Source organism: Daldinia decipiens, assembly GCF_022478715.1.
Source record: "Daldinia decipiens strain CBS 113046 unplaced genomic scaffold F4813scaffold_64, whole genome shotgun sequence".
NCBI classification, from domain to species: domain Eukaryota; kingdom Fungi; phylum Ascomycota; class Sordariomycetes; order Xylariales; family Hypoxylaceae; genus Daldinia; species Daldinia decipiens.
Genome location: NW_026054607.1, coordinates 45,929 through 73,093, shown reverse-complemented (window position 1 = coordinate 73,093; position 27,165 = coordinate 45,929). Strand labels below are relative to the sequence as shown.

The 27,165-nt window shown below is 46.9% G+C and overlaps 11 protein-coding genes and 2 non-coding genes across 13 annotated transcripts; 8 read left to right on the top strand and 5 right to left on the bottom strand.

Moving 5' to 3' along the window:
* Positions 1-17: 17 nt before the first annotated feature.
* Positions 18-1,056, bottom strand: F4813DRAFT_394548 (splicing factor 3B subunit 10-domain-containing protein; the record flags this gene model as incomplete). Its single annotated transcript, XM_049247580.1, has 2 exons — positions 18-293; positions 964-1,056. The coding sequence occupies 2 exons, from the start codon at positions 1,054-1,056 to the stop codon at positions 18-20; spliced, it is 369 nt and encodes a 122-aa protein (XP_049094559.1).
* Positions 688-835, top strand: F4813DRAFT_t146. The gene has a single exon. It is a non-coding gene; the product is annotated as a tRNA-Leu (tRNA).
* A 313-nt stretch (positions 1,057-1,369) lies between the features above and the next one.
* F4813DRAFT_305883 (uncharacterized protein) lies at positions 1,370-3,097 on the top strand. Its single transcript, XM_049240821.1, has 2 exons — positions 1,370-2,583; positions 2,636-3,097. The coding sequence occupies exons 1-2, from the start codon at positions 1,621-1,623 to the stop codon at positions 3,002-3,004; spliced, it is 1,332 nt and encodes a 443-aa protein (XP_049094558.1). The 5' UTR covers positions 1,370-1,620; the 3' UTR covers positions 3,005-3,097.
* Positions 3,098-3,273: 176 nt separating this feature from the next.
* On the top strand, positions 3,274-4,895 carry F4813DRAFT_377528 (uncharacterized protein). The gene is made up of 5 exons (XM_049245244.1): positions 3,274-3,645; positions 3,776-3,940; positions 4,051-4,113; positions 4,180-4,229; positions 4,284-4,895. Exons 1-5 carry the CDS (start codon positions 3,592-3,594, stop codon positions 4,291-4,293), a joined length of 342 nt encoding a protein of 113 aa, XP_049094557.1. The 5' UTR covers positions 3,274-3,591; the 3' UTR covers positions 4,294-4,895.
* A 422-nt stretch (positions 4,896-5,317) lies between these two features.
* Positions 5,318-5,407, bottom strand: F4813DRAFT_t145. Its single transcript has one exon. It is a non-coding gene; the product is annotated as a tRNA-Phe (tRNA).
* An 80-nt stretch (positions 5,408-5,487) lies between these two features.
* On the top strand, positions 5,488-8,402 carry F4813DRAFT_377522 (uncharacterized protein). Its single transcript, XM_049245243.1, has 5 exons — positions 5,488-5,508; positions 5,635-5,923; positions 5,989-6,055; positions 6,132-6,865; positions 6,914-8,402. The coding sequence occupies exons 2-5, from the start codon at positions 5,912-5,914 to the stop codon at positions 7,952-7,954; spliced, it is 1,854 nt and encodes a 617-aa protein (XP_049094556.1). The 5' UTR covers positions 5,488-5,508; positions 5,635-5,911; the 3' UTR covers positions 7,955-8,402.
* F4813DRAFT_377519 (putative PHOSPHOADENOSINE PHOSPHOSULFATE reductase) lies at positions 8,383-10,316 on the bottom strand. Its single transcript, XM_049245242.1, has one exon. The coding sequence runs from the start codon at positions 9,748-9,750 to the stop codon at positions 8,779-8,781; it is 972 nt and encodes a 323-aa protein (XP_049094555.1). The 5' UTR covers positions 9,751-10,316; the 3' UTR covers positions 8,383-8,778.
* Positions 10,317-12,153: 1,837 nt separating this feature from the next.
* Positions 12,154-14,107, top strand: F4813DRAFT_305799 (phosphoserine phosphatase serb). Its single transcript, XM_049240820.1, has 3 exons — positions 12,154-13,743; positions 13,812-13,963; positions 14,038-14,107. The coding sequence occupies exon 1, from the start codon at positions 12,315-12,317 to the stop codon at positions 13,728-13,730; it is 1,416 nt and encodes a 471-aa protein (XP_049094554.1). The 5' UTR covers positions 12,154-12,314; the 3' UTR covers positions 13,731-13,743; positions 13,812-13,963; positions 14,038-14,107.
* On the bottom strand, positions 14,002-15,083 carry F4813DRAFT_305757 (uncharacterized protein). The gene is made up of 4 exons (XM_049240819.1): positions 14,836-15,083; positions 14,640-14,691; positions 14,387-14,571; positions 14,002-14,318 (listed from the first exon to the last, which is right to left on the bottom strand). The coding sequence occupies exons 1-4, from the start codon at positions 14,950-14,952 to the stop codon at positions 14,274-14,276; spliced, it is 399 nt and encodes a 132-aa protein (XP_049094553.1). The 5' UTR covers positions 14,953-15,083; the 3' UTR covers positions 14,002-14,273.
* Positions 15,084-16,101: 1,018 nt separating this feature from the next.
* On the top strand, positions 16,102-18,055 carry F4813DRAFT_383901 (zf-DHHC-domain-containing protein; the record flags this gene model as incomplete). The annotated part of the gene is made up of 2 exons (XM_049245997.1): positions 16,102-17,211; positions 17,270-18,055. 2 exons carry the CDS (start codon positions 16,102-16,104, stop codon positions 18,053-18,055), a joined length of 1,896 nt encoding a protein of 631 aa, XP_049094552.1.
* Positions 18,056-19,441: 1,386 nt separating this feature from the next.
* On the top strand, positions 19,442-21,319 carry F4813DRAFT_305702 (uncharacterized protein). The gene is made up of 2 exons (XM_049240818.1): positions 19,442-20,032; positions 20,107-21,319. The coding sequence occupies exons 1-2, from the start codon at positions 19,690-19,692 to the stop codon at positions 21,150-21,152; spliced, it is 1,389 nt and encodes a 462-aa protein (XP_049094551.1). The 5' UTR covers positions 19,442-19,689; the 3' UTR covers positions 21,153-21,319.
* Positions 21,320-21,485: 166 nt separating this feature from the next.
* Positions 21,486-22,458, bottom strand: F4813DRAFT_383899 (uncharacterized protein; the record flags this gene model as incomplete). Its single annotated transcript, XM_049245996.1, has 2 exons — positions 21,486-22,171; positions 22,239-22,458. The coding sequence occupies 2 exons, from the start codon at positions 22,456-22,458 to the stop codon at positions 21,486-21,488; spliced, it is 906 nt and encodes a 301-aa protein (XP_049094550.1).
* Positions 22,459-22,897: 439 nt separating this feature from the next.
* F4813DRAFT_377493 (N-glycosylation protein-domain-containing protein) lies at positions 22,898-24,857 on the top strand. The gene is made up of 2 exons (XM_049245241.1): positions 22,898-23,650; positions 23,729-24,857. Exons 1-2 carry the CDS (start codon positions 23,336-23,338, stop codon positions 24,176-24,178), a joined length of 765 nt encoding a protein of 254 aa, XP_049094549.1. The 5' UTR covers positions 22,898-23,335; the 3' UTR covers positions 24,179-24,857.
* The last annotated feature ends 2,308 nt before the right edge of the window (positions 24,858-27,165 follow it).

Sequence of the window (27,165 nt, the reverse complement as noted above, 5' to 3'; positions counted from 1 at the left end):
CGCCGTGACTCTCCTTATTAATTATGCCCGCGTATGGGCTCTTCGCCTTCACGGGGAGGAGGCGGACCACACGGCTGTATCATCTTTCGTAGAAGCTGGGCTCGAACTTTAGCGGCGGGTTCGTTTTGCGCGAGCGAGATGTAAGCTAATTGCGAAGGGTGACCGACAAGGCTCGAGTACGTGTCGCGCGCAACGTTAGTTCGCCATTCCCACGATGTCGTGTCTGGGTGACCGGTACCGATGTACTTGGCTTGAAGTCGCTCAAGCTCCTGTTGGGTGCGCAGTTTGTCCGCCTGTATGCTGTTAGCTTTCGGTACTTTAATGCTCGATCTAGTCAGTCTGGCATACCATATCTGTAGGGTTTTTATTTTTATATTTCTATGTCTAGCACCGTACAACCTAGCCTGTTCTAGTAGACGAGCTGGTGGGAAATGTTGGAATTATTTAAGTCGCCGGAAGTCGAAGAAGCGGCCAAGTTAATATTAAGGGAAGTTGTTGCTGTAACAAACCGCGAAATAAATTAGAGGTACCTGAGTTTGGTCTGAGCGCCCCTTGTAGCTTTAAGTCTGTTTTCAGACTGTTTAGTTACATGATAGCTGGCCCAGTAATATGCATCTAGGGAATTCCTCGGTATTCCCTAATAGGACGAAGAGTAATAAAACGCAATAAAATCAAATCGGATAACGAATCCGCGTGGTGCAGTGGTTAGCATGGTGCTGTAAGTCTTAAAATATATGTCTCGGCATTTGGCAATAGTTACTAATATGAACAAATAGCTTATACTTTCTCGTATTGAGATATGCATAGGTCGTGGGTTCAATCCCCACCGTGGATATTTGATTTTTTTACTCTTTTTTTAATTTTCTTTTTTATTCTTTTGCTGCTCCTATGGTATTTATAATAAAAAATAAGCACAATGAATTCTTATGGTTCGATTACTATCAGCGCTTCCCATTTTCTGACCTTGAGTCTAAGAGTAGTCCAATTACAGATGCACATCTCGTTGCTGCTACCATTTGACTCGGGAATGTTTACTCTATCTGAGCAAACGCTCATACTTTCTTTTCAGAGCCCTGATAGTACGAGACGAGAATATCATTGATTCTTTAAGTGGCTAGTTCGTAAGGTTCTACATTAAACATATTGATGCAAAATATATAAAGTTCAATGTTGCATACATAGAGCTTGGGCATAAGGCTGCAGGTTCTAGACACGTACCTTATCTAGATGTGGATAAGAATACCTAACCCAGGCCAGCTTGGGTTACTTCGATGGCTCGTACCTTTTAATGTTCCAATTAGCACCTAGCACTACACTGCATCTAATACATCAAGTACAAATGCGCGTCGCATAGTGTCTACATGTATAAGTAGATCATCACACTAAGCTTAACCCATACTTCGAGCGGTAGATTTCCACACGTTCCATAAACAGCCTACCGTTTCCGTTGCGCATAAACTCTGGCTGTCATTGGCCTTGTTTCGGAAATCACTAGGTTAGGCACTTTCAACGCGGCATAGTCGTTTTTATCACGACACGGGGATATAGGAGAGCTCTATGAGACCCAAAATTGCTTAACCTCCATATAATAGCGGGATTCGCGATTGCGTGTCTGAAAATATGCTGGAGCCATGGGATGAAGCTATCGCCCTTCAGAAGGAGCGTCAATTTTGCACAGATGATGTACAATCTATTAAAACGTCCTGTCTTAAGGACCATGGCAAGAGGCATCCTATCGAGTGTCCAGATTGTTGGACCCGTCTCCTTAACCGCATAAGGGATCGATATCTCAACTCGGCTTCTAAGGAATGGTTTTCTGGCCGGCGACCGTTTCTACTGGAGCTTGATACTATGTTTTCTAAAGCTCACAATTTTGAGGTTGATCTCAAGACTATTGAGCAGCGCATAGTTGATGAGAAGAAGGAGTGGTACCGAGACAAAGTAAAAAATATAGGACTTCAACATATTACAAAATCCCCAGCCGAGGATCGAATTCTACAGCAAAAGATCAACGACCGGAGCATATCCGCAGATCAGCTTGCTTCAGAACTGAGGGCGTCCTTTAGCGACGGCGCTGTCAAGAACCAAGAAGCATTCGACGAATTTATAGAACGGCTGAAACATACTAACTTGCCCCAGGCACGGGTCGAAGCATACATTGATATATTTTTTCAACCTGCTCATGACCCTTCGGTTGCGGCAAAAGCCCGGAAGTACATCGACATGGTTAGAAATGGGACGCCAATTGCGGACACCATCAGTGTCATGATCCGTGACCGGCATTTAGCTAAAGGTGACCAAGATCAAAAACAGGCACTTCATAAGCAGCTCGAAGAACTGAAGAGGGCTAAAGCAGCACACGAACTGGGTAAAGCGAAGAGCGATAAGGCCCAGCAGGATAAGACCAGAGAAACCGTACGCCCTGATGATCAGCACTCTCTACCGTCGTGTTCGGTATGCTCGAAAACCCCAGATGCGCAAGACTTTATTATATGTCCCCTATGCCAAATTCTAGGCGATTTTTATAGATTTAGAGTCGAGCCTACCGTCTTCTGTTCTCAGAAGTGTGCAGACGACCGTTATGTAAGTTGCTCTCTCCCTGTGATAGTTGCGAATGAATTCTTACCGTTGATAGGAGGCACATGTTGAAGCAAGACATGAGTGTGCATCCGGCCAGCGATGTGTCCTCCTCCATGACGAAGATATCGAGATGGATGACGGAAGAACTGTTTTAGTCTTCTGTCGGGAGTGCGTAGAAACGCTCGGTATCCCATCCGTCTTTTGCTCGGCTCGCTGCTTTAACGAGAACTTCCAGCATCATCGCGACGGCGTCCATATTCCCCGGCGGAAGAGCACTCAGCATGAGGTTAAAGATGAAAATCAGCTTGAGTTCAACCCGGAAGATAAGACGAGGTATAGCGCTAGAAAGATCGAAGAGCATCTGGTCACATTTGATAATGCTATAGCAGAATGGCAGCAGAAAACAAGCGCTACAGTGAAATAAGGGCTACGAAGGTATATAAACTTCTTCTCTTCTTGTACTTTTATAAATTAAGGACGAAACCGGCTGAATAGAGAAGGGTAATAATGCGTATAAAGGCCAACAGCCTGCATCGTACCAAATTATATCCGGGCTCGGTATACCTGGATATACTTGTCACATAGCTTAGGTGGTTTAGGCCGTGGTCCATGTTGAACGTGGCTAGGGTGGGTAGATGTAAATATACCTGTTATAAATATAATTGCAGGCCGTGTGCTGCGCTGGTATTCCGAAGTTGCACAGTCTTAATAGTGTGGCCTTGTAACAGGTACGTAAGAAATGCCCCGCAGTCAAAGTTACATAAGTTTTAGTATCTCCGAGGGGTTATTTGATTCCAGTTAGAAGGCCGAGACCTAAAGTTTTCCGTGCTCGGCGCCGATTGTATTTTTGGCCGAGCAAGTACATAAACCGACAAAAAAAGCTACTAAAGCTATCGCCGCGACAATATCGCAATCGGCATTTTGCCATCACCTACACAGTTGAAAATTTAACGTCTCTAAAACATCTCCAACTTCTAGAACCTAGACAAACTATATCAATCATATCTAACCATGTCTATGGTCTCAGCCCTGAAGGGCGACTTGCCGCAGCAAACTCGGTCATTGGTGAGATCTACTCTTGCTATATCCAACCATGTGCTGCACTATAGTGCGCCGATAGTCACAAATCTCAAGCACATACACTCTATACTCCGTAGTCATGAGCTGGGCTAACATGTACTATTTCACCATCTAGTACCGCCAGCTGCTGCGTCAAGGCAAGCAGTTTGAGGCCTACAACTTCAGAGAGTACGCGAAGCGCCGAACGAGAGACGCATTCCGAGAGAACGCGGGCGTGCAGGACCCTAGAGAGATACAGAAACTCATACAGAAGGGACTAAAGGAGTTGCAGATGATGAAGGTACGGTATCTATATATCTTGTAGTCGGTTGAAGGGCCATTTCGACGACAGGAGGCAGTGTAGCACGGCGTGATGAACAGTCTAGCTAACGAGTCTATTTTCTCCCACAGCGCCAAACGGTCATCAGCCAATTTTACCAGATAGATCGGTTAGTAGTGGAGGGCGGAATATCGGTATGTTTCCTAAGAGCCTTGTATTTTACATAGGCATATACAGTCATTAACAACCTACGCCAACAGGGTAAGCAAAGCGGAAAGTCCGGAGATATTTCGCGGCAGAAGGATACAGGGTGAGCATATCAATGTTATGCTGCAAACTAGGTAACGTCGGCTAATCTTTATAGATGGGATTAATACCACCCTACGCGATGCTTTAAAGTATCCGCAATGGGGTCACCTCGTTCTTCTCATGCGTCTCGCCTCTGCTATACAAGACGTACTAGCCCTGTACCATTACAGCTTCATTGTACATCAAGCGCGCGGTTGAATTATAGGCTTGCGGCGTCCGCTCTCCTAGTTCATAGGAGTATTAAGTCTCATTAGAGCAGGGAGAAAACGGAAAGGGGATCAGGTCAGAATCTGGTATGCATGAAACGGGATGCAAAAGTATGGCCTACAAACAAGGCAATGTGCGGTACGGCAAGGAGTACCAAGGCCATCTCACATGATATCGAATGCCAATTCTGCTCTAGTTGCTTTATATGAACTTACGAGTGATAGTTTGCCAGTATGTATGTATCTAGGCTTTCTTGCCAAGCTAGCAGAGACCATTCAGATATCTGCTGTATAGCAATCAATACACTCCTCATTTAAGGCAAAACATTCTGACTAGAGACTGGCCATCCTGTCTCTGTCATTCCCTTTTGACATGGAAACTTAGTACTGTCTGCATATGTCAATTAAATTTACGTTTCAATGGGCACATTCTGTCCGTAATTAGTAGTTAGTTAGATAGGTCTAGATAGTAAGTACTAATCGATCTATCACCACATAAACCTGTATCTAAAACTATAATAGATACACGTCCTCTATAAGTAAATATATTAATTTTGTCTTCATATATCATTTGAGGTACATTCGGATTGGCCGGAAAGCAATTTCCTTAAAAGTAGAAACCTGATTGGCTTTAACAATAGAGTGAAGTGGCCCTTGAGTTTAATAATATATATCTCGTAGTGCCATGCCGTCATGTTTTTCACAGCGGCATCCATTCATCATCCATCTACGTGTTGGGGAAAAAAATTGAAATGTGGGAAGCGCAGACTGAATGAACACCCAGGTTTCAAGTGTTGGAGATAGTCAGGTCTAAGTCAAATCCAACAAAAAATGTAGAAAAGCATCCACCCTTCACGAGCTTGAAGGTATCAAAAGATAAGAGTGCGGTGAGTGCGGATCGAACGCACGACCTTCAGATATTAGAATGAAGTTGGACTTCAGTCTGACGCTCTCCCAACTGAGCTATCCCCGCTTGAGAAGAGCTGTTGAGGTATTGATCTATCAACCAAACTTGATTTGTCGCATGGGATGGTTGGATCTCTCGAGTTGTAGTGCTCTGGCCTGTTTGTCAGTCTGTTAGGTACATTAGTACATAGGTACGTACACCTTTACATGCATAAGTGGATCTCTTATATGTGAGTTCCGCACATACACAGGTTAGGGCGTTTAGATTTGTGCAGGTTATGTAATGCTGCTTACCTAGTCATAAGCCTTTGTGGCATTTGTTGTCGTGTTCTCAGACTCTCTCACCTGCGCAACGGCGTAACCATTTCTGTTCTCCGTCCCATGCAAGTCAACTCTCTTGGATAGGTCCTGATACTTCTTGCATCATCCTATCCCGCCACTGGCTCGCCAATCGCCCTTCGTACAGATACCAGATATACCAGAGATAGACATTTAAGCTATTAGAATCTCCAATTTATTCGGCAAAGACCGAAAACCCCCCGAATCGCGCGTCGCTTCTTAATGGCTTCAAATGGCTCCTAATGTACCAGCATCCTGTACCCTCCAAGTCACCATTGTTCAGCCTAGCTAATAATATATACACTATAGTTTCGTCCAAATACCCAAACGCGACGTGGAAATCGTAGCGGTTATGTAGAACATGACGATTTTGAGGGTATAGTTTGCTTCCTAGTCCTCTTATAACATGTCGCACGTCGCATGATGGCAGCAGCTGACCTTATTTTCAAAAGGCTTGCCCGTAAGACAATGGCGCCAGGAATGGGTCAAGATTGGACCGCCTCCGCCCGCAGATATAACTCAGAAGAACGATATATGGGCAATCGAACTTCCACATGGCATGCCCAAAGATTCGCATTTGCTGCCCACACACACTCAAGAGTTGCTAAGGGTAGCTCGCTCGGGGAGGCTTTACAAGCGACAAGCGCCCGCGGAAGAAGAGGAGGTTGACCCCGATGCCGCCCTAGCAGAAAAACCAGAGAAGAAAGAGGAGGACCCAAGCATCAAAGGTTATCAAGTCAAAGTTTGGAAGCAGGTCGCCCGTAATGCCGAGGGTGCTACCGTGTCCCACCTGGCTAAACGAAGGAAAGGAGTTATCACGATATCATCCAGCCTTCCGGCTGGCCCATCATCTAGTCCGACCATAGTGAAAGTTACCGTCCGCCGCATCGACGCCGCGGGAAACCCTTACACGCAAGAAATCACAATAAATGAAGGTCAACCGGTGGATGGGGAGATTATATCGTCTATAGTGGTGCCAGCGCCTAATAATACCGCAAATAGCGAAACATCTGTTGCTGCGACTCCGGTCCGAAGACGGCCGCCACCGCCCAAAAGAAAGCCTAAGGGACCTGGCCGAGGACGGAAGAAGAGGTTGCCTTTGCCAACAAATACACGCCCCGAAGCGACCAATACAGGCGTGGATACTACTACCGATGGTACTAAACTCAATCTTCCGGAATCCGATGTAAGTTAGCTTCGGTCAGCCATATTACCACGTACTAACGGCTGTTAGAATGTCAAACAAGACGACCAATCCGAAAACAAAAACCAGGACAGCGAAATGGCCGATGATGATGACGGAGACGATGGAGAAGACGACGGAGACGATGGTGAGGATGGCGACGATGGCGACGAGGAAGACAGTGAAATGCCCGATGGTGAGAACGGAGCGGGTTTCAGAGCTGAAAGTGAACCCAAACCTGATAGCGTCGCTGAAGTTCCTTCGGCGATTGCCCAGGCTGAGCCCTCCGTCGACACGATACCATCGGAGATTTCGCCCAGTGTTGAGCCGCCGCTAACAAAGAGACTGTCGCCTCCTTCTAATTTTAATTCAAACCCGGTCCAACCTCTTCCACAGCATGCCCCATCGCAATTCGAAGGAAGCCCGCTCAAAAATGTTGTAGCTACAACATCACCAGCCGACTTATCGCCGAAAATTCCACCTGTCGGAGAGATCGCAAGTACAGTCGCTACAACCGATACTAGGCCGTCGGAAACGTCATTAGCTCCCGTTCCGACGCTAACTGATCCCATCGAAACAGTTCATCAGGGAACAGAATCAGCTGTCGCAAAGGTTGAAGTGGACGTGGAGATGACGGATGGTCCTCACCAAGAGCAGACGGAAACTGTGGTTCTGCCCGTAACGGAAGAAGAATCGCAACAGTCGGATGTTTCAGCGGTTAATCCGCTACCAACTGTAAATCCTATTCAAGGTGAAGATGCTTCTACGCATCACTCACCGCCGCCTGCAGCTATACCTGAGATTACGAATACCGCACAGCCAATTGAGGTTTCCGAGACGCTTGTGAGCGTGGTTACGAATCAAGAACCACAGGCTCCTGAAGCGGCGCCGGCTCCGGCTCCGGTTCTGGTACTTGCCAATGACTTGCCAGCTCCCGAGCCTATTGATACTAAAGCCGAAGGCGCTATTATAGAAGGCGCAGATGAGAATGAACCCGAAAGCCCCGATCTATTCAGTGGTCTAGAGGCCGCCTTGAATCAGCAAGGTGGACCAAAGGAGACTACGCCTGCTCCGGAGACGAAGGCAGCTTGATTTCCTCCAGTATATTGTTCTTGAATAACCCCGACGAACCGTATTATATTGATACGTTCCGTTTACTGGTTATATCTGCGAATAGTGTAAAGTAGCAATGTATATCTAAAGAACTGGGTAAATATGAATGAATATTTCCGTGTCATACTATATCTGATCTGATTTATGTTGTTTGTACGTGTCGAATCTTGTGTAGATCAAAGCTATTAAGACTTGGGGAATAGGAACCTCATCTTGAACTTTATAAATACTTACCTGCTAATTATATACACCTAACCTAGGTAGGTAAGTATATGTGTGCATATGTACATTCCGTAGTGATCCTGGTTCAGCCGATGTTAAGGGTTGCCCTTCCCCCGCACCGATTCTAATCCGGAGGCTGACCCCGATCCGCCCATTCCTATTTGGTGCCAAGCGCCCGGTAGATACGCACATCTATTCAACCGACAATCATCAATGATCGTATTTTGACACCACGTTGACCTCTTCATTATTTGCGAATTATCACCAGATTTTAAGATTGCATCTCTTTATTTTCAGACAATTTCACGTCATATGTTTGATGACAAGTTAATGTATGATATAATTGTCGATATAATGCGCTTATAAGTTATTGCTAGCTCGATAATCGAACCCTGAAATATGCTTGCTCACGTCTGAGAGCAGCGTGCGCCCGAACGCCGTCGCATTGTAATGAATACCTTTTCTAAATCATCATCCGAGGTTCCGGTTGTCGAGACCGTATGCATGCATCCTAATTAGCCCGCTGTGAAATGTCTTGTCCCGCTTCGATTTTTAAATGTAGTAAGTTCTTATCCCAAGACTCATACTGTGACCTCCGTCTGCTGCTCCCGCTCGAGATTCTTGAGTGCTGCGGTAAGCCGCTCCTCTTCGGCTTTCCGTTGCATTTCTTGCAGGTACTGCGCGTACCGCGACTTCTTGTTGTGAATACCGCACTCGGACTTCTCCTGACCTTTCCAACGGCCCGCACGCTCATCTTCACCTGCAGACACGGGGGATGTCGAGTGCCAGTCACCGACGGACTTGTACCCGCGGTCTAGGAGCGGGTTGTACGGCACGTTGTGTTCTGTGATGTACTGCTTGACCTGGGCGAAGGTCCAGTCGACAAGCGGGTTGATCTTGACGATGCCTGCCTCTTCGTCGACCTCCAGCACGCCGATCTTGTCACGCTCGCCACCTTGCGAACGCCGGCGGCCGGTCAGGACAGCAGCTACGTTGAGGTCCGAGTACGCGCGCTGTTGCGGCTCAACCTTGGCGATCCAGTCGTATAGTTCAGCGGCGGTCTCGTACAGCTTCTCGCCATAGCGCTCCTCGAACTCGGCAGTGGTGTTGGCGTCGTGGGGTTTAAAGGTGTGGATCTTGATGTTGGGGTATCGATCCTTGACTCTTTGGACCAGGTCATATGTTTCCTGGAAATGGTACAGCGTGTCGAGGAAGATGAGGTCGACGGGCGACGAGTCAGGCGATTCCTTCTCAATTTTGGAGAGCATGTCTGTGGATACTAGGCCGGTGAGGCCGAAGGCTGTTGATTGATATAGGTTGGGAAATAAGATCTTGACGAAGCGGAGCCGGTCCATGGAGTTCATCTTTTCTAATTGTTGGTTGAGGTGTCTGACGTGCGGTGCGGTGAGTGTCACTTGGGGAAGCTCGCTTGTAGACTCTGCCGTCGACGACGATGCTGCTGAGGCATATCCTGATTCTAGATCGGTTGTGGAGGCCAGGTCTTTGGATGAGTGGCGTGGAGAAGCCCGTTCGACATACGACGACGACCCCATCTTGAATTATTTTATTTTATCAAGATTTATTTTGCCCAAGGAAGGTAGATGTAAGTCAAGTGGGCAATGAATTGAAAGAGTTGAGAGGGCTGGCGGCTAGGACAAGACAAGAATACGGATTATACCGCTACGAGACACTGACAAAACGTCTTGAGAGGTTTAAGGATGATGAGAGAGCAATGATGGAAGAAGAGCAGAGGATCGGAGGAAGTATTAGAAGATGTCACTATGGGGAAAGGCGCCAGAGGTGCTGTTCAAATTATAAAAGGGGACAATGGAGAGAATCTATCCTGTAGACCGAGTCGGTACTTACATACATACCTACATTTCTACTATAATTCCCGTAGTAACGTCTAGTCAAAACAGTTACTAAGTGTATTTGCGTATCATTTCTCCGTGTCTACATGACTAATCCGGTTCTCGGGATGTCTTTACGTGTTGTTCATGTGGAAAATGCTGTTGCATATGGAGCTGGGGGTATTGCGCGATCTGCTTAGATGAGATTTAACAGGCGGCAGGCCGGAGCCCCAGGGCATCGAGGCGCCTTTAGAAATTTTAGACACCGATCACGACATCGGCGCTAGTATAGTTGCGACAGCACAACCGACCTATTGATTGGCAGAATATTGGGTCCCCTTCTTCGACGGGAGAGAAAAGCCGCGGGCGAGTTACCGATACTTCTGGCCTGGGTTCCATTTGACTTCCATCTCTTTGTTGACTTGATGTTGTGCCCGTGTAAGCCAATGTTAGAACTGCTGTACTCTTTACTTTGAACGTTGAAATTCCATGCTAATCTAAGCTCCGAGCTGTGCCTTTTTCGACGTCACGACTGTATTTTAAATTGGATCAATCCATGTGGTTTGGTGCTGTTGCTTTATGTCTGCCGGGGCGCTACGGAATGATGCCATCGACTTGACATGGATACTTGCTTAGGTGGCTTTCGAAAACTGTTTGACATTCAACTTGATTAGTTAGAATCCGGTGGGTTAATGTTGGACAGAATTTATTGCGTGCTCTCTGCTACGAGTCACTGTCACTGGTGCGGCCACAGAAGGTTTATATATTCGTAGTTATGAGGTTCGTACGTCAAGCACGCAATCACGGATCTTGACGGTTCAAATTTTGTCTGCTTCTTCGATAGCACACATATATATCTGTATGACTGCAGGGCTATTTGATGTGCTTGAAATCTATCGCGGAATCTCTCTTCCTATTCTCTACATCCCTTTACGTGGTGCTCGATTCTATTAACATGCCATGCTACCCAACAGCTGTATAATGTAACAGAGTTACAACCAGTGCGGGCCCATGCGAAGAAGAGTGCTGGAAGAGAATTATATCGATCCCTTGAGGCGTAGCAGATGATATCTACCCTTTGGAGGTTTGTTAGAAATCCGATCGATGTGCTTGTCCTTAGCATACACAAGATATACACAATCATTACAGGAGTCTCCCAACTGATCCGGTTATTTCACTCTTACCGCTCCTAACGTCCTAACGCCTTACAAAGCAAGCGCTCGAACAAGGAAATGTCACCATCCTTAGGGGGGATGGCGAATTATTGGCGGTTGTCGGAAGGTTGAAAGAAATTGTGAAGCTACGAGAAAAAGAAAGTTGAAGAAGTCGGGTCTCGGTACGATGCTGTGATGTTGTAATGGTTAAAGAGCCGCTTGAGCGGGTCATCGGGGCCGATAGCCGTACCAAGAATTGCAGCTTCTCCTTTGAAATGCCGGAGATCATTTATATTTACGGACTAGGCAGGTACCTTCTCAGTGTACCTTAGATAGGTACTATGCTTAGCTGCGCACATACCTACGTATAAGTAGGCGATGAGAGGCGAGATTGCATACATAGACCCTAAGAGATCTGGGGAACAAGGGGTGCTTACATGTGTACCTATGTATGTAGTATGGTTGGATTCGTATATTAATATACCCATACACGCAATCCCTCTCCATTTTTATATGTTCTTCTGTCCAACTCCTGGGAAAATATTTATTGAATGCTTATGTAAATACATACCTGAAGCGCTGCATAACTAGGTACTTCAAGACAACTTGGGTATATGTAAGTAATCTGGGGTAATGAGCGCACAGACAGGTACATACTTACACAAAATAGCATCATCATACCTACCTAGGTACCTAATCAACTTTACGGCAATTCTTCGGCTAGCTGACTCAGCACTTGCAAAGTAGCAGTTGAATCCCGACCGTTAAAACCATGTGTACTTTGTACCTTACGGAGCGCGCCGAGGTTTTTCTTCACCTCAGTTGACCAATCATATACTTCATGTAGACCCAGCTATTAGGAACGGAGGGTCAAGCACACCGCGCCTTACGCTAAGCTAAAGCCCAGGTGAGGAAAAAAATACCCCGCGCAATTTGTGAACTTCATTCATTGCGAAATATAGAGCCTCAAACGTTGGGTATCATTTCCCTGCTTGCCTAAGAATTACTCATAGAGAACCTTATACTCAATCCCTCAAGTGCAAAGTTCATTCCTTACGCAATAAAGTGCCTCATCTATTAGTGATCCTATATTCTCATTTCTATAAATCCATCATGGCCGCCGACGATAGCCCCACGAAGCAGAACTCGGGTCGGCCACAGTTATCTTCTATGAGGACTAGTTCATATCTCAAAGAGCATCAGCAGTACCGTCCTCCTAAGCATCTGGATAGTCATTTCGGTATAGACACCGTCGTCGAAGATTTGCAAAGCCACGGAATTTCTCCTCCCAAATCATTCAGCCCCTTTAATGGTGTGCCCTCCAAGGACGAGCCGCCTCGTATTGTTGAAGGAGCTAGCCACGACTTCACCCATCCAAATTGTGCTCCGCCCAGAGGCACCAAAATAGATCGACTTGTCGCCACCTTGATATATAAGTCAACGTCATCACGTAACGCGGTCCCTTCTCCGAGACTTGCCTCGTCTAGCTCCGACATTCCCACAAATCTCGCACCAACTACCAACATTGAGTTATTTCCTCTAGAACCTCCGGACGCCGCTGAACCCGAGCCTCTCGATCACCTTTATGGCTCCTACATATCCCCAATATGCATCACATCTTTTCTCCATTTGATGTCCACCTTCCCCCTACCTCAAGGGGTTAGCGAGGCTACATCGTCTCATCGTTGTCTCGACGATCGGGAGCACCCCCTCGTCGTCGAGTTGACTTTGTCCCCGGCTCCGTGCCCCAACTATCTTTCCTTATCAGACCTGCGGAGGCATGAGCTTATATACCGGTTCGAGAGGGAATGGAACGTCGATGTCGTATTGCAACATGACACACTTTGGCGACGATATCCACGTCTGGTCGTTTTCGACATGGACAGCACCTTAATCACGCAGGAGGTCATTGATCTACTCGCTACGGCTATTACAGATCCTCCAGATCTAGCTGCTAAAGTTTCTGATATCACAAGTCGGGCTATGCATGGGGAGCTGGAATTTGACGCCGCGTTCCGAGAACGAGTTGCTCTACTTAAGGGGCTCCCAGCCACGATATTCGAGCAGTTGCGTCCAGTGCTAAACGTTACTAAGGGAGTCCCCGAATTGCTGAGAGCATTCAAGAGATTAGGCGTCAAGACTGCTGTGCTGTCTGGCGGCTTCATCCCGTTGACCAGCTGGCTGGCTGGCGAGCTTGGAATTGACTATGCATATGCGAACGAGGTTGTAATCGATGACTCTGGGTGCCTGACTGGCGAAGTCCAGGGACGCATCGTAGGTAGAGAACGGAAACAGGAACTCCTACTCGAGATTGCTAAGAAGGAAGGAGTTGCACTTGAACAAGTAGTGGCAGTTGGCGATGGTGCTAATGACTTGTTGATGCTTGACACGGCTGGCCTGGGTGTGGCATGGAACGCAAAGCCGAGGGTTCAGCTAGAGGCTAATGCTCGTCTCAACAGCGAGAGCTTAGTCGATTTGCTATACATATTTGGACTCACGAGCCAAGAGGTGGATTTGCTAACCGCGTAACCTTATAAGATAGGTACGTCTGCTATATAACTACTCTTCTATTTCGTATGCATACATAGATTTGGCCTGACCTGGTCTGTTGCCACCTAAAACGCCTGGGAAATCGGAAACAAGGCTAAGGGGACCAATCCATTTCAACGACTCTATCGCGATAGAGAGATGGCCAGAAAATTATCAGTTCGGATATCCGACGGCTTTTGAACGGGGCTAAGTTTACCGTTTGTAGGAGTGATGTAGGTCTTACTATTATTACATTCGTTGGTTCCTAAGTCTAGTTGCTAGAGAATGCCGTATGTAAATGACCTAGACTGAGCTGGTAGTTACGCGTAACGAAACAGATATATCGAACTCGACTATACGTAAACAACCGGAATCGTGGAGTTAGCTCTTCAGCTCAACAGACGGACTAGTGACTTTGGTAATAGATAATAATAGCTGTCCCAATGCTTGGCCTAGGTTATGTACAGTCAATATAGAAATAACGCATCCTCTTATAGTTCCAACAATGGGAGAAGCAATCCACTACCTTCCCGAAGAACATATCTAGTAGCCGTCCTTACCCCATTTGTTGTACTTGTCATGAAGGCGCTATATTCACTCAGTTAGCACGAATGGCCCAAAGAGGTATAAGGGTAGATAGGTCGATTTGCGCATACCTTTGGCAGGGTAACATCGGGGATGACGACGACGTTGACAGCGCTGGGGGCGTCCTTCGGGGCGGCAGACGGGTCACCACCCGGGTGGTATCGGTACTTGCCCTCCGTTGCGCCGGTTTCCCAGGGCATCCCCGACTTGGCTAGGCCGACGGGCGCCTCGGATGTGGATTGGGTTGGAGAACGGCCTAGAGTAACGTGTTAGATTTTCGATGCGTAGTAGACGAAGAGAAGAGAGAGACAGAGAAGCGCGTACCGAAGTAGAGACCAGCACCACCTAGAGCTAGAACCATCACACCTCCCAAAATCTGTTAACAGCAATCAGGTCAGCACCTATCTAGAGAAATATAGGCATATATAGTCGCTTCGTCTTCAATGTAGTAGATATATGCAATTTCATATATGTATGCATCCACTACAAAGCCGCGGTGTCGTATCTGGGTATGACGCACCATGAGTTCGGGGTTGCGCTTCGTCTCCTCCTTGAGGGCCGGGTTGGCAGCGAAGCGGCGCGCGGTAGTAGAGAATGCCCGTTGAGAAAGGGCTCTTCGGGCGATGATAGAGGCCATGGCTAACGGTATTTTCGACAATATTGCGGTGGTGGTTTTTCGGGGTTGGGGCGTTGTCAACAGTTTAGGACGGGTTTACGGAAGAGAGAAGCTTCGAGGTCGTACGATGTAATAGTTCTTCAAAATTGACCAATGAGGAGCGGCTTTGATGGTCTTGGTTTTATACCTCACTTTTGAGGCACTAATATGTTTTTGTGTGTACGGAAATACATGTTATTCAGTTATGCATATAAGCGGTAGCATCTTGCGTCATAGCAATTATGTACCTAGATACCTTATGTATGGCTTTAATAGCTTGGTGTGGCTTAAGTACCGTGGCTGGCAGTATACGGTTTTAATCTTAGGCGAGGACCTAGCCCCAATCATACTTCCATGCATTATATCTAATTCATAGTTATAGGTAGGTAACATGCATATGCTATGTACATATATGCCCACATGCGCAATCTTTGTCAAATTTATGCATGACTGGGCTCCCCTTTAGAATTCGGCTTCCAAATCCAGTCCCGTCCGTAACTGCATCATCTATCTCGCGACGACTGCGAACTTTACGCGGCCCCCCTCCAATTCGACCCGACCCGATTGTCCTTCCTTTTTTTCTTCTTCTTCGACTACCTTCGCTACATCATCATATTCTAGTGATCCGACAGCTTCGCGACACCTGCTGTGCAGATACAGCCGACCTCCGGAGAAAGGGATATTAAACTTGACGCTCTCTTCATTTTCTTTTAATCTTTTCTTCTTTTGGGCAAACGAACCATCATTTTCTTCGCTCAAACGCTATTACCCAGCTTGTTTTATTCCTTTCTTTTGACGAACCGACCGAATTGAACGTATTTATTATTGTTCGTGGGGTATGAGGTTGTAATTGAGAACATATTCCAATTACTCCTAGTCAGCGTTTCTACTTGATTAGGTCACGGACCTCTTAGGAGACTTGGACGATTCCGACCGTTTGCTTGGAAGTTATGTTATGAGGGCTTGTCTCGTGGAAGCTGAATACCGTGGAATACTATTCAAGCTAGACGAATCGCCTTAAACATGGCCTCAAATCAACTATCCGCGCAACCGGTTTCGCCCTCGGACGACACGGACAGCTTCCCCAGCCCCCAGTTCCCTGCCGGTCCTCCGAGTATTATATCGTCGCGAATGACCGACATTGCGTCCGAAGATGGCGACGGAGTTGCTCGAGAGCAAACAAGGACGACTGCTGGTCAGAGAAGGAGTTTCCGCGCCACCGACTCCCGCCCTGGTACTGCGAGGACTGGCTTGTCCTCGTCACGCGGCGCTTGGGCGCAAGCGACTCCGCTGAGGAAAGGTATGCAGAGAGGAAGTAGTATAAGTGGCAGCATCAAAAGTGGCCGCCCGATTAGCTCTACAGGTCGAACCCACGTACCTTTGGCTTCCCATGCCTTCTTTCATCCCATGAGTTCTCAGAAGCTCCAAGCTCAGAGAGGCGCGCAACGAAGTAGTAGTGGCATACAGCACGGGCTAAGCGTCGAATATGTACAGGATGACAATGAGTCTCATATCGCACCTCAGGACGTTACTACCTCGAGACCCGCACCCCTCCTAGTCCGTCATATGACAGATGATGGGGACGCGCAACTACCTCCCTCTAGGGGCACTGAGATTACAGAGCCGTATGATGGTATTACCGCCACTACAAGTCCGACCCGTGGCCACCACCCTACAGGCAGTCTTAGCGAGAGTATGCGCCCATTGCAGAGGAAGGCTGGGGAGAAAGGCCTTAATCTAGACCTCGGCAAAACTAAGACCTACAGAGATCACGAAAATCTACCCAGCCCTGTTAGGTCACCACGATCTTTCAGATCAGGACTTTTCTTACCGACGAAACCGACGAAAGGCGAGTCTGCGGCCACCCCTGCGAATCGTAATATGCATGGCGCAGAAAAGTTGTCTTCTGGCGCATCGTCTCCTCGGTTTACCCCTGCTACGGTTAACATGCCGGCCACAAAAGCTAAGGCAACCAAGGAGAAGGCACAGGGCCATGGCTATAATCATGAGTATTTTGAGGGTAATACTGTATTCTGCATTGGAGGCCGTCTGCAAAATACGCGCCACCGGCCTATCAACATTGGGACTGGCCTCCTTATTGTCTTACCAGCTATTCTCTTTTTCACATTCTCTGCGTCCTACTTGTGGCATCATGTTTCGCCTGCTGTGCCTATCATTTTTGCCTACTTGTTCTATATCTGTATCTCGTCTTTCCTTCGCGCATCAGGTTCAGATCCAGGAGTAAGTAGATACCTACAGCAAAGAATTTATCTCTACGATAACTAACAAGTGAACCCAGATCCTACCCCGGAACATCCACCAATTTCCCCCGGCGGATGAACATGAGGACCCTCTGCGTTTGGCACCCCCGACTAACGACTGGACTCTGATCAAATCCGCCGAGTCGAGCACTGCAGCAATGGAAGTACCAACGAAATACTGCAAAACTTGCAATATTTGGCGTCCTCCTCGAGCTCATCATTGTCGTTTGTGCGATAACTGTGTTGAGACCCAGGACCATCATTGTGTGTGGATCAACAACTGTGTTGGAAGGCGCAACTACAGATATTTCTTTACCTTTATAGCTTCTGGTACTCTCCTGGCAGTTTACTTGGTTGGCGCGTCGCTTGCTCAAGTAGTGGTGTTTTCGAATGAGGAGAATGTGTCCTTTGGAGCAGCAGTCAGCCACTTCCGAGTTCCATTCGCTATGGTTATCTATGGGTTCATATGCCTCCTGTACCCCGCGGCTTTGATGGGCTATCACCTCTTCCTTATGGCTAGAGGAGAAACAACCAGAGAGTTCCTCAATTCGCAGAAGTTCTTGAAGAAAGAGCGGTATAGAGCGTTCGCTCAAGGTAGCATATGGAAGAACTGGGTTGTAGTGTTGTGTCGCCCACGACCACCAACCTACTACCGTTTCAAGCATCGATTCGAGGAAGGAGATCAACGGTTTGGGGTGCGCCGGAATCAACATGGGAGCAATCCTTCCCAAGGCGGAGATATGGAAATGCAAGCTGTGCGACCACCTTCTGCGGGCTTTCAAGGGCCAACCGCGCTGCGCAACCTTACAGCCAGTACGCAATGAAAAACCAAGCATATCCGTCTCCTTCTACTTGGCTAGTGACCGGTAGTCTTACCGCTTGTCACTGGGCACATATTTTATGTAATGTCTTCTAGCACGAATACCCCTTCAATCGACTTGCTCTTTTCTGTACTACTACTACAATGATTGTTGGAATTAAGGGAAATATGTGAAATTATTAAGTGCTCCTTCGTAAGGTCTCGGTAAAAGATAGGACCTAATATGTACGAGGTTAAAGGGTGATAGGGACAGGAGGGACGGGGTTGTCCGAATGATGTTATGAAAGAAAATTTGGCTGTATTATGTTCATGTTGAAGGTACGATTTTTTTTTTTAAAAAAAAAAGAAAAGAAAAGAAAAGGAAGAAACCAAAGGGGTGCTTTTAATACCTATTCTCTTTATACTTTCCTCATAGACATGAAATGTTTTGATGAGAGGTTGATATCACGTGATGACCAATACCTGTGATACAATGCCACTCTGCCCACTCTCAGCCGTAACCTGATCAGGAAGTTGGACTTATACTAACACGATTAGCTGATGGTCTGATGAATAAATTTTATAATCAATCTCTTTTGCCGAGTTTGTTTTGTTGCATCCTGTCTGTCTCTATTAAATCATAGGTTTTCACCTATTGGTTCGTTGCTCATTCTTTATGCCGATGTTAGAACCATAGGTTTATATTTGGTCAACTGCTTTCTTTTAGATATACTGGTTGTTTAGATTTGACCTCTCCATTGCGCGTCGCTTATATCCCCCCGAAGATGGGTCAACCGTCGTTCGAGGCCTCTAATGCCGTTATATACGTTACTTATGGCGCGTTTCTGTATGTTTATACTTATTACTTATAGACTAGTTAAAGATAACTACCTGCAACTGGCTAAACTAATCATGAAATCATAGGCTATTGGGAACAGGCCTGGCCTGGAAAATGAGAAACCAGTCCAAGGCTGAGTTCCTCTCTGGAAATAGGTCTCAAACTGGTCAGAATCCAAATGGGAGCTGGATAAGCCGACATTCTGTCCTATCTTACTGCTCTCATGTCCCCTTTGTCTCTTCCTTGTAAGATTCGTACTGACACTCCTCATAGCCTTTCCTTTGGCGCTCAATTTCATTGCTGCTGGTAAGTAAGGAATTGTCATGGCGCTAAGGCGAATCGCCCCCTCCCCGTCCAGGGATCACGAGGATCACGAGCGGTAGCACCTGTGCAACGATCAACCGGAGCAGCATACAAAGACGACGCCTGATTATCTTGGTGTTCTGATGTACTACTACGAGATATAGGGTAACGCTTGTGTAACAGACAAGTAGGTTTATGCCACATCTACCAATTATCCTCCCTCTTCCACGACCCCATCTCCCGGGATCTGTGTTAGAAGGTAGATATATTGCGGCTCACTACGGGCGCTGAATTGAAGCAGTCATCCTCGGATAGGATCTAACCCTGCAATTCCTGTTTCTGTCCATGACCAGGAGTTTGCGGGGAGATCCCCGGGAGTGTGCGGATATGAAGCTGAGATTGTACCGTAATACTCGATCAAGTTAATGCTTGCGTGGGAAATGTGCTGCCGCTCCGGTCCCCCTACCCCCCTTTAAATATGCTAAATATACTAACCCTCCTTTACCATTTTGTTAGCCATGGGCTCGGGAATCCTATTCTCGTACCCACAGCTCGCTACTCTGGCAGGTCTGCAGGGCGTTCTGGTGTATGCCATTTCGTCGGCTGTCCCGCTGCTGATTTTCGCGGCGCTCGCGCCAATTATCCGCAGGAAGTGTCCGGAAGGATTTGTCCTGACGGAGTGGACGAGGCAGCGGTATGGCGTTGTGACGGCGCTCTACTTGGGCGCTCTGACGCTACTTACACTGTTTCTGTATATGGTTGCGGAGCTGTCTGCTATCGGCCAGGTCATCGAGGCTTTGACTGGGCTGAATGGCCTCCCGGTTGTTATTGTTGAATGTGTCGTTACTACTATCTATACTTGTAAGTTACCTACTTATCCGTTTTCTATGCAATTTGGGGTTCTTTTGGTTGATATACTGATATCTGTACGCTAGCCCTCGGAGGCTTCAAGATCTCTTTCGTCACGGACAACGTCCAGGGCGCCATGATCTGCGCCCTGATCATCATAGCCACGATCACCATCGGCGTCAAAATAGATATCAAGCCGGAGCTAATAGCCGATTCTGGACTGCTTAACGCGAGTCTCGTAGGCTGGCAGTTGATTTACATCCTACCCGTCGCCATCTTGACTAACGACTTCTTCTTGGCGAACTACTGGCTACGCGCCTTCGCCTCCAAGACCGACAAGGACCTCTGGATAGGTGTATCGGTGGCCATGGTCGTTATTCTGATCGTCTTGACGCTAGTCGGGTGTACTGGTTTAATTGCCGTGTGGTCAGGCGCATTTGAGCCCGACGGCGATGGATCCGTGGCTTTCTTCCTGCTGCTGGAGCAACTACCCAACTGGGTCGTGGGTATCGTCATCGTCATGTCGGTGTGCCTGAGTACTGCAGCATTCGATAGCTTACAGTCTGCCATGGTATCCTCCGCTTCCAACGATATCTTCCGCAACCGTCTGAATATTTGGTGGATCCGAGGCGCGGTGGTTCTGGTTATTTTCCCGGTAGTAGTCCTTGCATTGAAGGCGCCAAGCATTCTGCAGATCTACTTAATCTCTGACCTCCTATCCGCCGCTACCATTCCTGTCCTCATACTCGGACTATCGGAGCGCTTCTACTGGTGGCGGGGTTTTGAGGTATTAATCGGCGGTCTTGGGGGGATACTAACAGTCTTTATCTTCGGCACTATCTACTACGGCGACGCCAAGTTGGGCGGCGAGCTCATTCTTCTAGAGCAAGGATTGTACACCGGGGACTGGGGTGCGTTTGGAGCCTTCGTTGCTGCGCCGGTCGGTGGTTTGCTCTGGGGATTCGGCGCGCTGGGAGTAAGACTGGGTGTCCAGTACGTGCTATCCAGGGTACGAGGTACCCGATTCGATGCGCTTGACTACCCTACTATAGTGCCGCAGGAGGATTCCGATGCCTTGGCCGGGTCGAGTGAAGATACTACGACTACCAAGATCACTGGCAAGTTTTTCTAGGCTGGGTTCTACTGTAATGTGAGATAGAACGAAGTACCACTTTTGTGCGGTGTTCGATATAAGACGGAGATTCAGAATCAAGAGCATATAATAGGTAGATTGTCGTTTTGGCGGTTGAGGCCAACCTTTATTTTATTTTTTCCCCTAAGGGCTGTTTTATGTCAGAATAAAATTGACATCTAAATTATACCATCATATACTTTGACTTACGGATAATGCAAATCTGAAGTGACATTAACTGTTTTGGAGTTCGATTTATACAGGTCTTATGCATACAAGCCCATACTATACACTTTTTATTATTTCTCTTCTTTTTTACTATCCCGTCATTACCTACTTCTCAGCCTCATCCGCCATAATAGCATCAATGTTCTCTATATCTGCTATATACTCCTCGTACGTCATCTCAGGTAATGTACCCCAGATCTTCCAAGGCTCAGCCTCGAAGGTATTCTTATCCAGATTGGCTTGCAGGACAAGGTGCTCCGTGATCTTGCGCACGCGCTCGCTGCCAGCGACTTTAATACCGCCCTTGGTGTCGTCGTACCGCGCGATGCGCTGGACGCTGGAAATACTAACCACGATCTGCTTCAGCATTTTCATGTCACCGTTCGGGATGGGCTGGTATCCGACGCGCCAGTCGGCGACACGGGGGTACAGCCAAGTGCTGCTGTAGCGCACGAGCTGCCACTCGGCGCGGATGCCGCGCGGGCGGGCGTCGATTGTAGCAGCTAGGGTCTGGAACAGCTCGGGCATGCAGATGCTGCGCAAGGTCTCCTTGTCACCGACGGCCATGGCCTCGGACATCTGAACGTGTAGGGCCTTGGCCGTGGGGATGGCGGCCGCTCGGTGGAATTTGAACAGCGGCTTGCTGATAAGGATCGTCGGCTGCGACATGACTTTCATGGATATTACGGCCCAGAGCGAGCCGTAGCGGGCCTTGATGTGCAGCCATAGCATGTGGAAGAACTTCTTAGGCTGGCGTGGGTATCGCCAGAGAGGAGGGGCCACGAGGGTCTCTGTAGGCGCAGAGTGAATATTTATATACATGTATAATACAATTCATATATAGTTGGTAGAACTAACGGGGTATTAACATTGTCAGACTGGGCTCCATCTGCTGAACATCGCTCCTCTTAATCGATTTCATCGATCTTGGTCTGGTAGTAGGTCCCCTCCTCGCAGCATATAAACGCAATGGAGTTGTGCTTATACTGCGGTAAATACCGCATACGATAGGGGGTGGCGCTCGCGAGCGTATAGAGGAGAGCAGGCAGGGCCGCGACTGGCGCAGAAGTTCGGCCATGATTTCGAGGGTGTTCTGAGGAGGTGGATGAGGTGGATAGAGGGGGGGGGTTGAGTTGTTAATGAGGAGCCTTCAATGGGCTCTCGACTCGCAAGTCAAGTTTACCGTGACGACATTGGATGCTATAGAGCGGTGAGGTTAGAAATTACCAAGTAGTCGGCCCTCTTCCGGTTGCGCAGCCGCTGTGATGTGATGAGTGATGAATGATGAGAAATATCGAAGTGATATCTTGTTCAATGAAAAATTTAGGTGGGGCAGAATTCTAGAAGAGAAGCTCAGAAGGCTGACCAATAGGATTAGGTACCTAGGTACCTAAGGTATGCTAAGGTTTAGAGCGTGGGGCGGTACGATCTCCTTCCTATCAAAGCTAAAACACCCTATTAGATTTGGTTCCGTAGGTGACCTAGGTAATCCGTACTTCCCTATTTATTTAAGTTGACAGGGGGCTGCAGCTGTTGCTCAGAGTTTAGGCCGTGTTACGTAGTAATATGACCTCACAGGCCACATTGCCCAATGTTTCTACCTTTTCTACCTATAGGTAGGTTCTACCTATAGGTAGGTACCTTTCTACCGTTACTACATCTATATTTATTAGGTACACATCCCCCACCAAAAACACCAAATTCATTGTGCGACTTTCGATATTTCTAAACGGCCTTTGTCCCCCGTGTCTCGTGTCTCGTGCTTAACCGCCGCCATTACCATCACCATCACCATCACCACTTTCCTATGGCCCAACTCGAATCGACTACGTGCAACGCGATAATATATAGGCAATCAAATTGGGGGTTGGGCAGAGGTAGTTAGTTAATATATATACATATTGTATCTTAGACCATCTTAGGTACTTTAAGCCGTCTGCGGGAAGGCCCCTTGAATGGCCAACCCAAGGCTCAGGACCCCCTCCTCCAGCACACATGCTACCGATCCCACCGATATACCTTCCGCTCCCGTCGTAGCTGTTTCCCTTCTGCAGCCCCGCGTCGCCGTCGCTCTCGGCGTACCTAAGCGTTGGCATCATACTCTCTCCGCTTGCCGTCTACTCTCTATCGTCCCTCCTATACTCTGGGGCCTTCGATACGCCTTGCGTTTCCTGCTTGCCGATCTGTTACGCCTGTCCGAGCAAGACCATGACCACAATGTTAGTCTTTCCTCCCTGAGGTTGATCGAGACGGCATTGGCTGTCATATGGGTATGTTGCTTCTGTTAGCTACCGACTTGTCTTATGTTCCCGTTACGTCGGTTTTGTCGTACTGACCCGGTTAATCAGTGCTACGCCTCTGCATATCTCGCCTTCTTTTTCACCGACTGCCTCATGTCACGCTGGCTCATCAACTACACGCCTCAAGCGACAGTTGTGCGCCTCTTCACTATTAGCTGCGCCTTCGCTTACCTGACCTCGTGGGTCGTATACTTAGCTGGTGGTTCTCAAGACCCCGGCCTACTGCTACCAGCCTGGATCGGGATAGCCACCATCTTAACCCTCTGCTACCACTTCACCCAGCGCAAGATTAAGATACGGAAGGAGACTTTTGCCAGTATCAGCGTCTTTTCTATAGCAAGCTTTATTAGCATGGTTGCCTTACTATTACATTCCCATACGACCAGAGCTGGATATCAGAACGTCCCGATAGTTGCCATAACCAAGCGAGCATGTCAAATCGGAGCATACATCATTTTCCGCATTGTAGGTCTCACTGGGGACTTGGACGGGTTATGATCTAGGGCATCGACTTCCTGATGTTTCGTCGACGTTGTTGCAGCTTGATGCTGTCGAAAGACGTTAACCAAGCTAATGCTTTTATTAGCCTATCAGGACGCTTAAATGTGTCCAGCCTAGTCGCCGACTTTAGAAATGGGACGCTCTGAGAAGCTTGATGTTTTTACTTTTAGAAGAAGCAATTTCAAGTACGATAAGTTGTACTCTAGGATACATGACAAATATATTTTAACCTTAGGCGGAATAACTATAGTTCTTCTCCTAGCTGTCTATAGCTGCATTCGGGTTATAATTCAGATTACGTATATATTGCCCCTAACAATAGTAGCTTTGTTTGTGTCTAGGCGGAAGCTAGATCTTTGCGTTTAGATTGCTGGCGGGAGATGGCATTTGTTCTTTATAATAATAGACGTTTAATGTAGTTGTCTGCACTGTTCGACATTGTTTTTTAACATCAAGTCCTAGGGATGCTCATCGAGTTTAGTCTACTCTGACGCGTCTCGAGAGGTTACCATAGCAGGTACTATTATGTATTGCTTAGTAAAACCACCAGATATATTGTAAGGTCAACTAGTGTGTTAATTCATAGTTGGCCCCTTTTCCGGAATCAGGGAGGGCATTTGACAATGAAATATACTAACCTAGGATATTGAAGAGAATGACTAGGCGGGTAAAGCGGGCTAAGATAAAATTCACTAACGTGGGAAATCGTTCTGTTAACATTATTTGCGCATATGCAGTCGAGTATAATCGGTTTACCTGCGTCTACATTAATACTAAGCACGATCCTAACGAGCCATTGCATGAGTGTATATGGTCGTATATGTTTGTATCCGAGCCATAGAAATCAAATAAAACTATTAACATCTTCGGTAGGATAGGTCGTGTAAAGGGGAGAAAGAGATATTAGAATAAATGGGTAGTATTATGTATAACATCGTTGGCTGTCTCATTTTGATGTGGTACGCTTATACATGTTTTACGGCTTCCATTAATTCCTTTATCAAGCTTCCAATCCGATCCGATCATGATATTTCAGCATATATTCGAGTGCTCAATGTCGTCTATAAAGATAGCCTGTAGCGTGTATCCCGTACAGGGCTCTTCGTTCACCCTGATAACCACAAATGTGGCACAGCCAGCAAGCTTATTAGCACCGCTGTAGACGAAGCACGGGGAAGAGGACAGCGGCTGCTCATGTTTGTCTTGATCAAAGATCGGGATGCTATTCGCTTGTATCGGAAGCTGGGTTGGCAGTATTTCGGCAACACCGTGTGTAAATGGGGAGAAGGCAATGAGATGGATGGATGCGGAGTACTTTGCAAACTCAATGTCTTGAAGCTCTAGGGTTGGATTGTAGCTTGTTATCCTAATTGCTCAAGGCTAGGCGTGTTGTAGGGAAGAAGGGGGTGCTTTTCGGGATGAACAGATCAAACTTTCGCTTCTTTTTCTGGGCATAGGTATTCATTATCATCGTACTTATCTACCGATAGTCCTTCATATGAAGCAAGATGTTTCCTAGATGTATATTGTAAGCTAGCTAGCTCGTCTAAATACAACTTCGTACCATCTCTCACCATGTCCCAATCTGTATGTATTTCTTCAAATTAGATTATATTGGAAATGCTGCGGGATTTTTACTATTGCTATCCCCAAGTAATGTTATTTCCTCTTCTCCTGTGCCTTATATATGTACCAGGCTCTAATGGCAGGTAAGAACATGTAGATATAGGTGTTCAATCAATATTGTGCACGGACTAATAGGGCGGTGTGATAAATACGCCTCGTGACTACAACCGCTTGTTACTTCGCTCTTGCTTATTTGACTCTTGATTGTTCGGCTCCTGCTTACTCGATTTTAGTTATTCGGTTCTTATTATTCAATTATTGATAACAGAGGAGCTCCGACCAGAAGCTCCGACCACCAAAAGCTTCGACCATCACAGGGACGCGACTTACTCTTCACTCTTTGTACTATCATAATCCCTTCTTACTTCTTGACTAGCAACCCTTAAGGTTCCTACAACTGCAGGAGCGCCCTCAATTCTTTTATTTATTTAAGCAGCTTGGTTCCTTCAAAGTTGCCTCTCAATATACCTACTCTTCATCCTAACTTCTAACAGTCCACAACCCTTTCATCCTCTCAATTAACCTCTAAATTAATCTATCATCTTCACCTTCTACATTAACCTATTCTCTTCTACATTAACCTACTACCCACCACCCACCTTAAGGGGAAACACCCATGGTGAACCCTTCAGCCGCTCGTGACACATTTACCATGCTGTCGCGTCGCATCTATGATTAACTCCTATACACCTTGGAGTTTACCTACAATAGTAAGTTTAATACAATCTATTCCTTCGAGCTACCACTGACTTCCACCAGCTCCCCTCATTAATCACTCTTATTTCACAATATGAAACCTACTTCCATAAAAATTGTCTACACCAATCGATACCTATTACTCCATTAATGGCATATACTTTAGTACGCCTAATATATACCTATGTAGCTATAGTAGGTCCTTTTCCCGACTTCTTTTACTTCTGTCCCGTTCTCTGTTTTCTTTTGATTAGTTCCCATTGCCGCTTGACCTATGTGTCGCCTCTAACATTAGACACTTCTTGCCCACCTATTTCTTCCTTTTCAATATTGCCCACACCAGCAACACAATGAGTATTTTTTTTTCGCCAAACTTGCTAATGTCCTTGTTCTAGACAGCATGCCCATATCGTGGTTGAGTAGTACCGAGTTTTCAGCAACAATGCTCATCTAAGTGGCTTCTCTGATATATTCGCCTCTTCTAAAGCCACCCATACGGGTAAGTAGAGGGATCGTTTTATAGAACGCCCATAGAATATTTATCGCTAACACATAATTCTTAGGGTTCTCCAAAATGGAGAAATTTTCGATGGTGGTGTTAAATATGGTGGCGCCAGCTGGCACATGAACTTCGTGATTATGACCACACATTCCTTGTGATT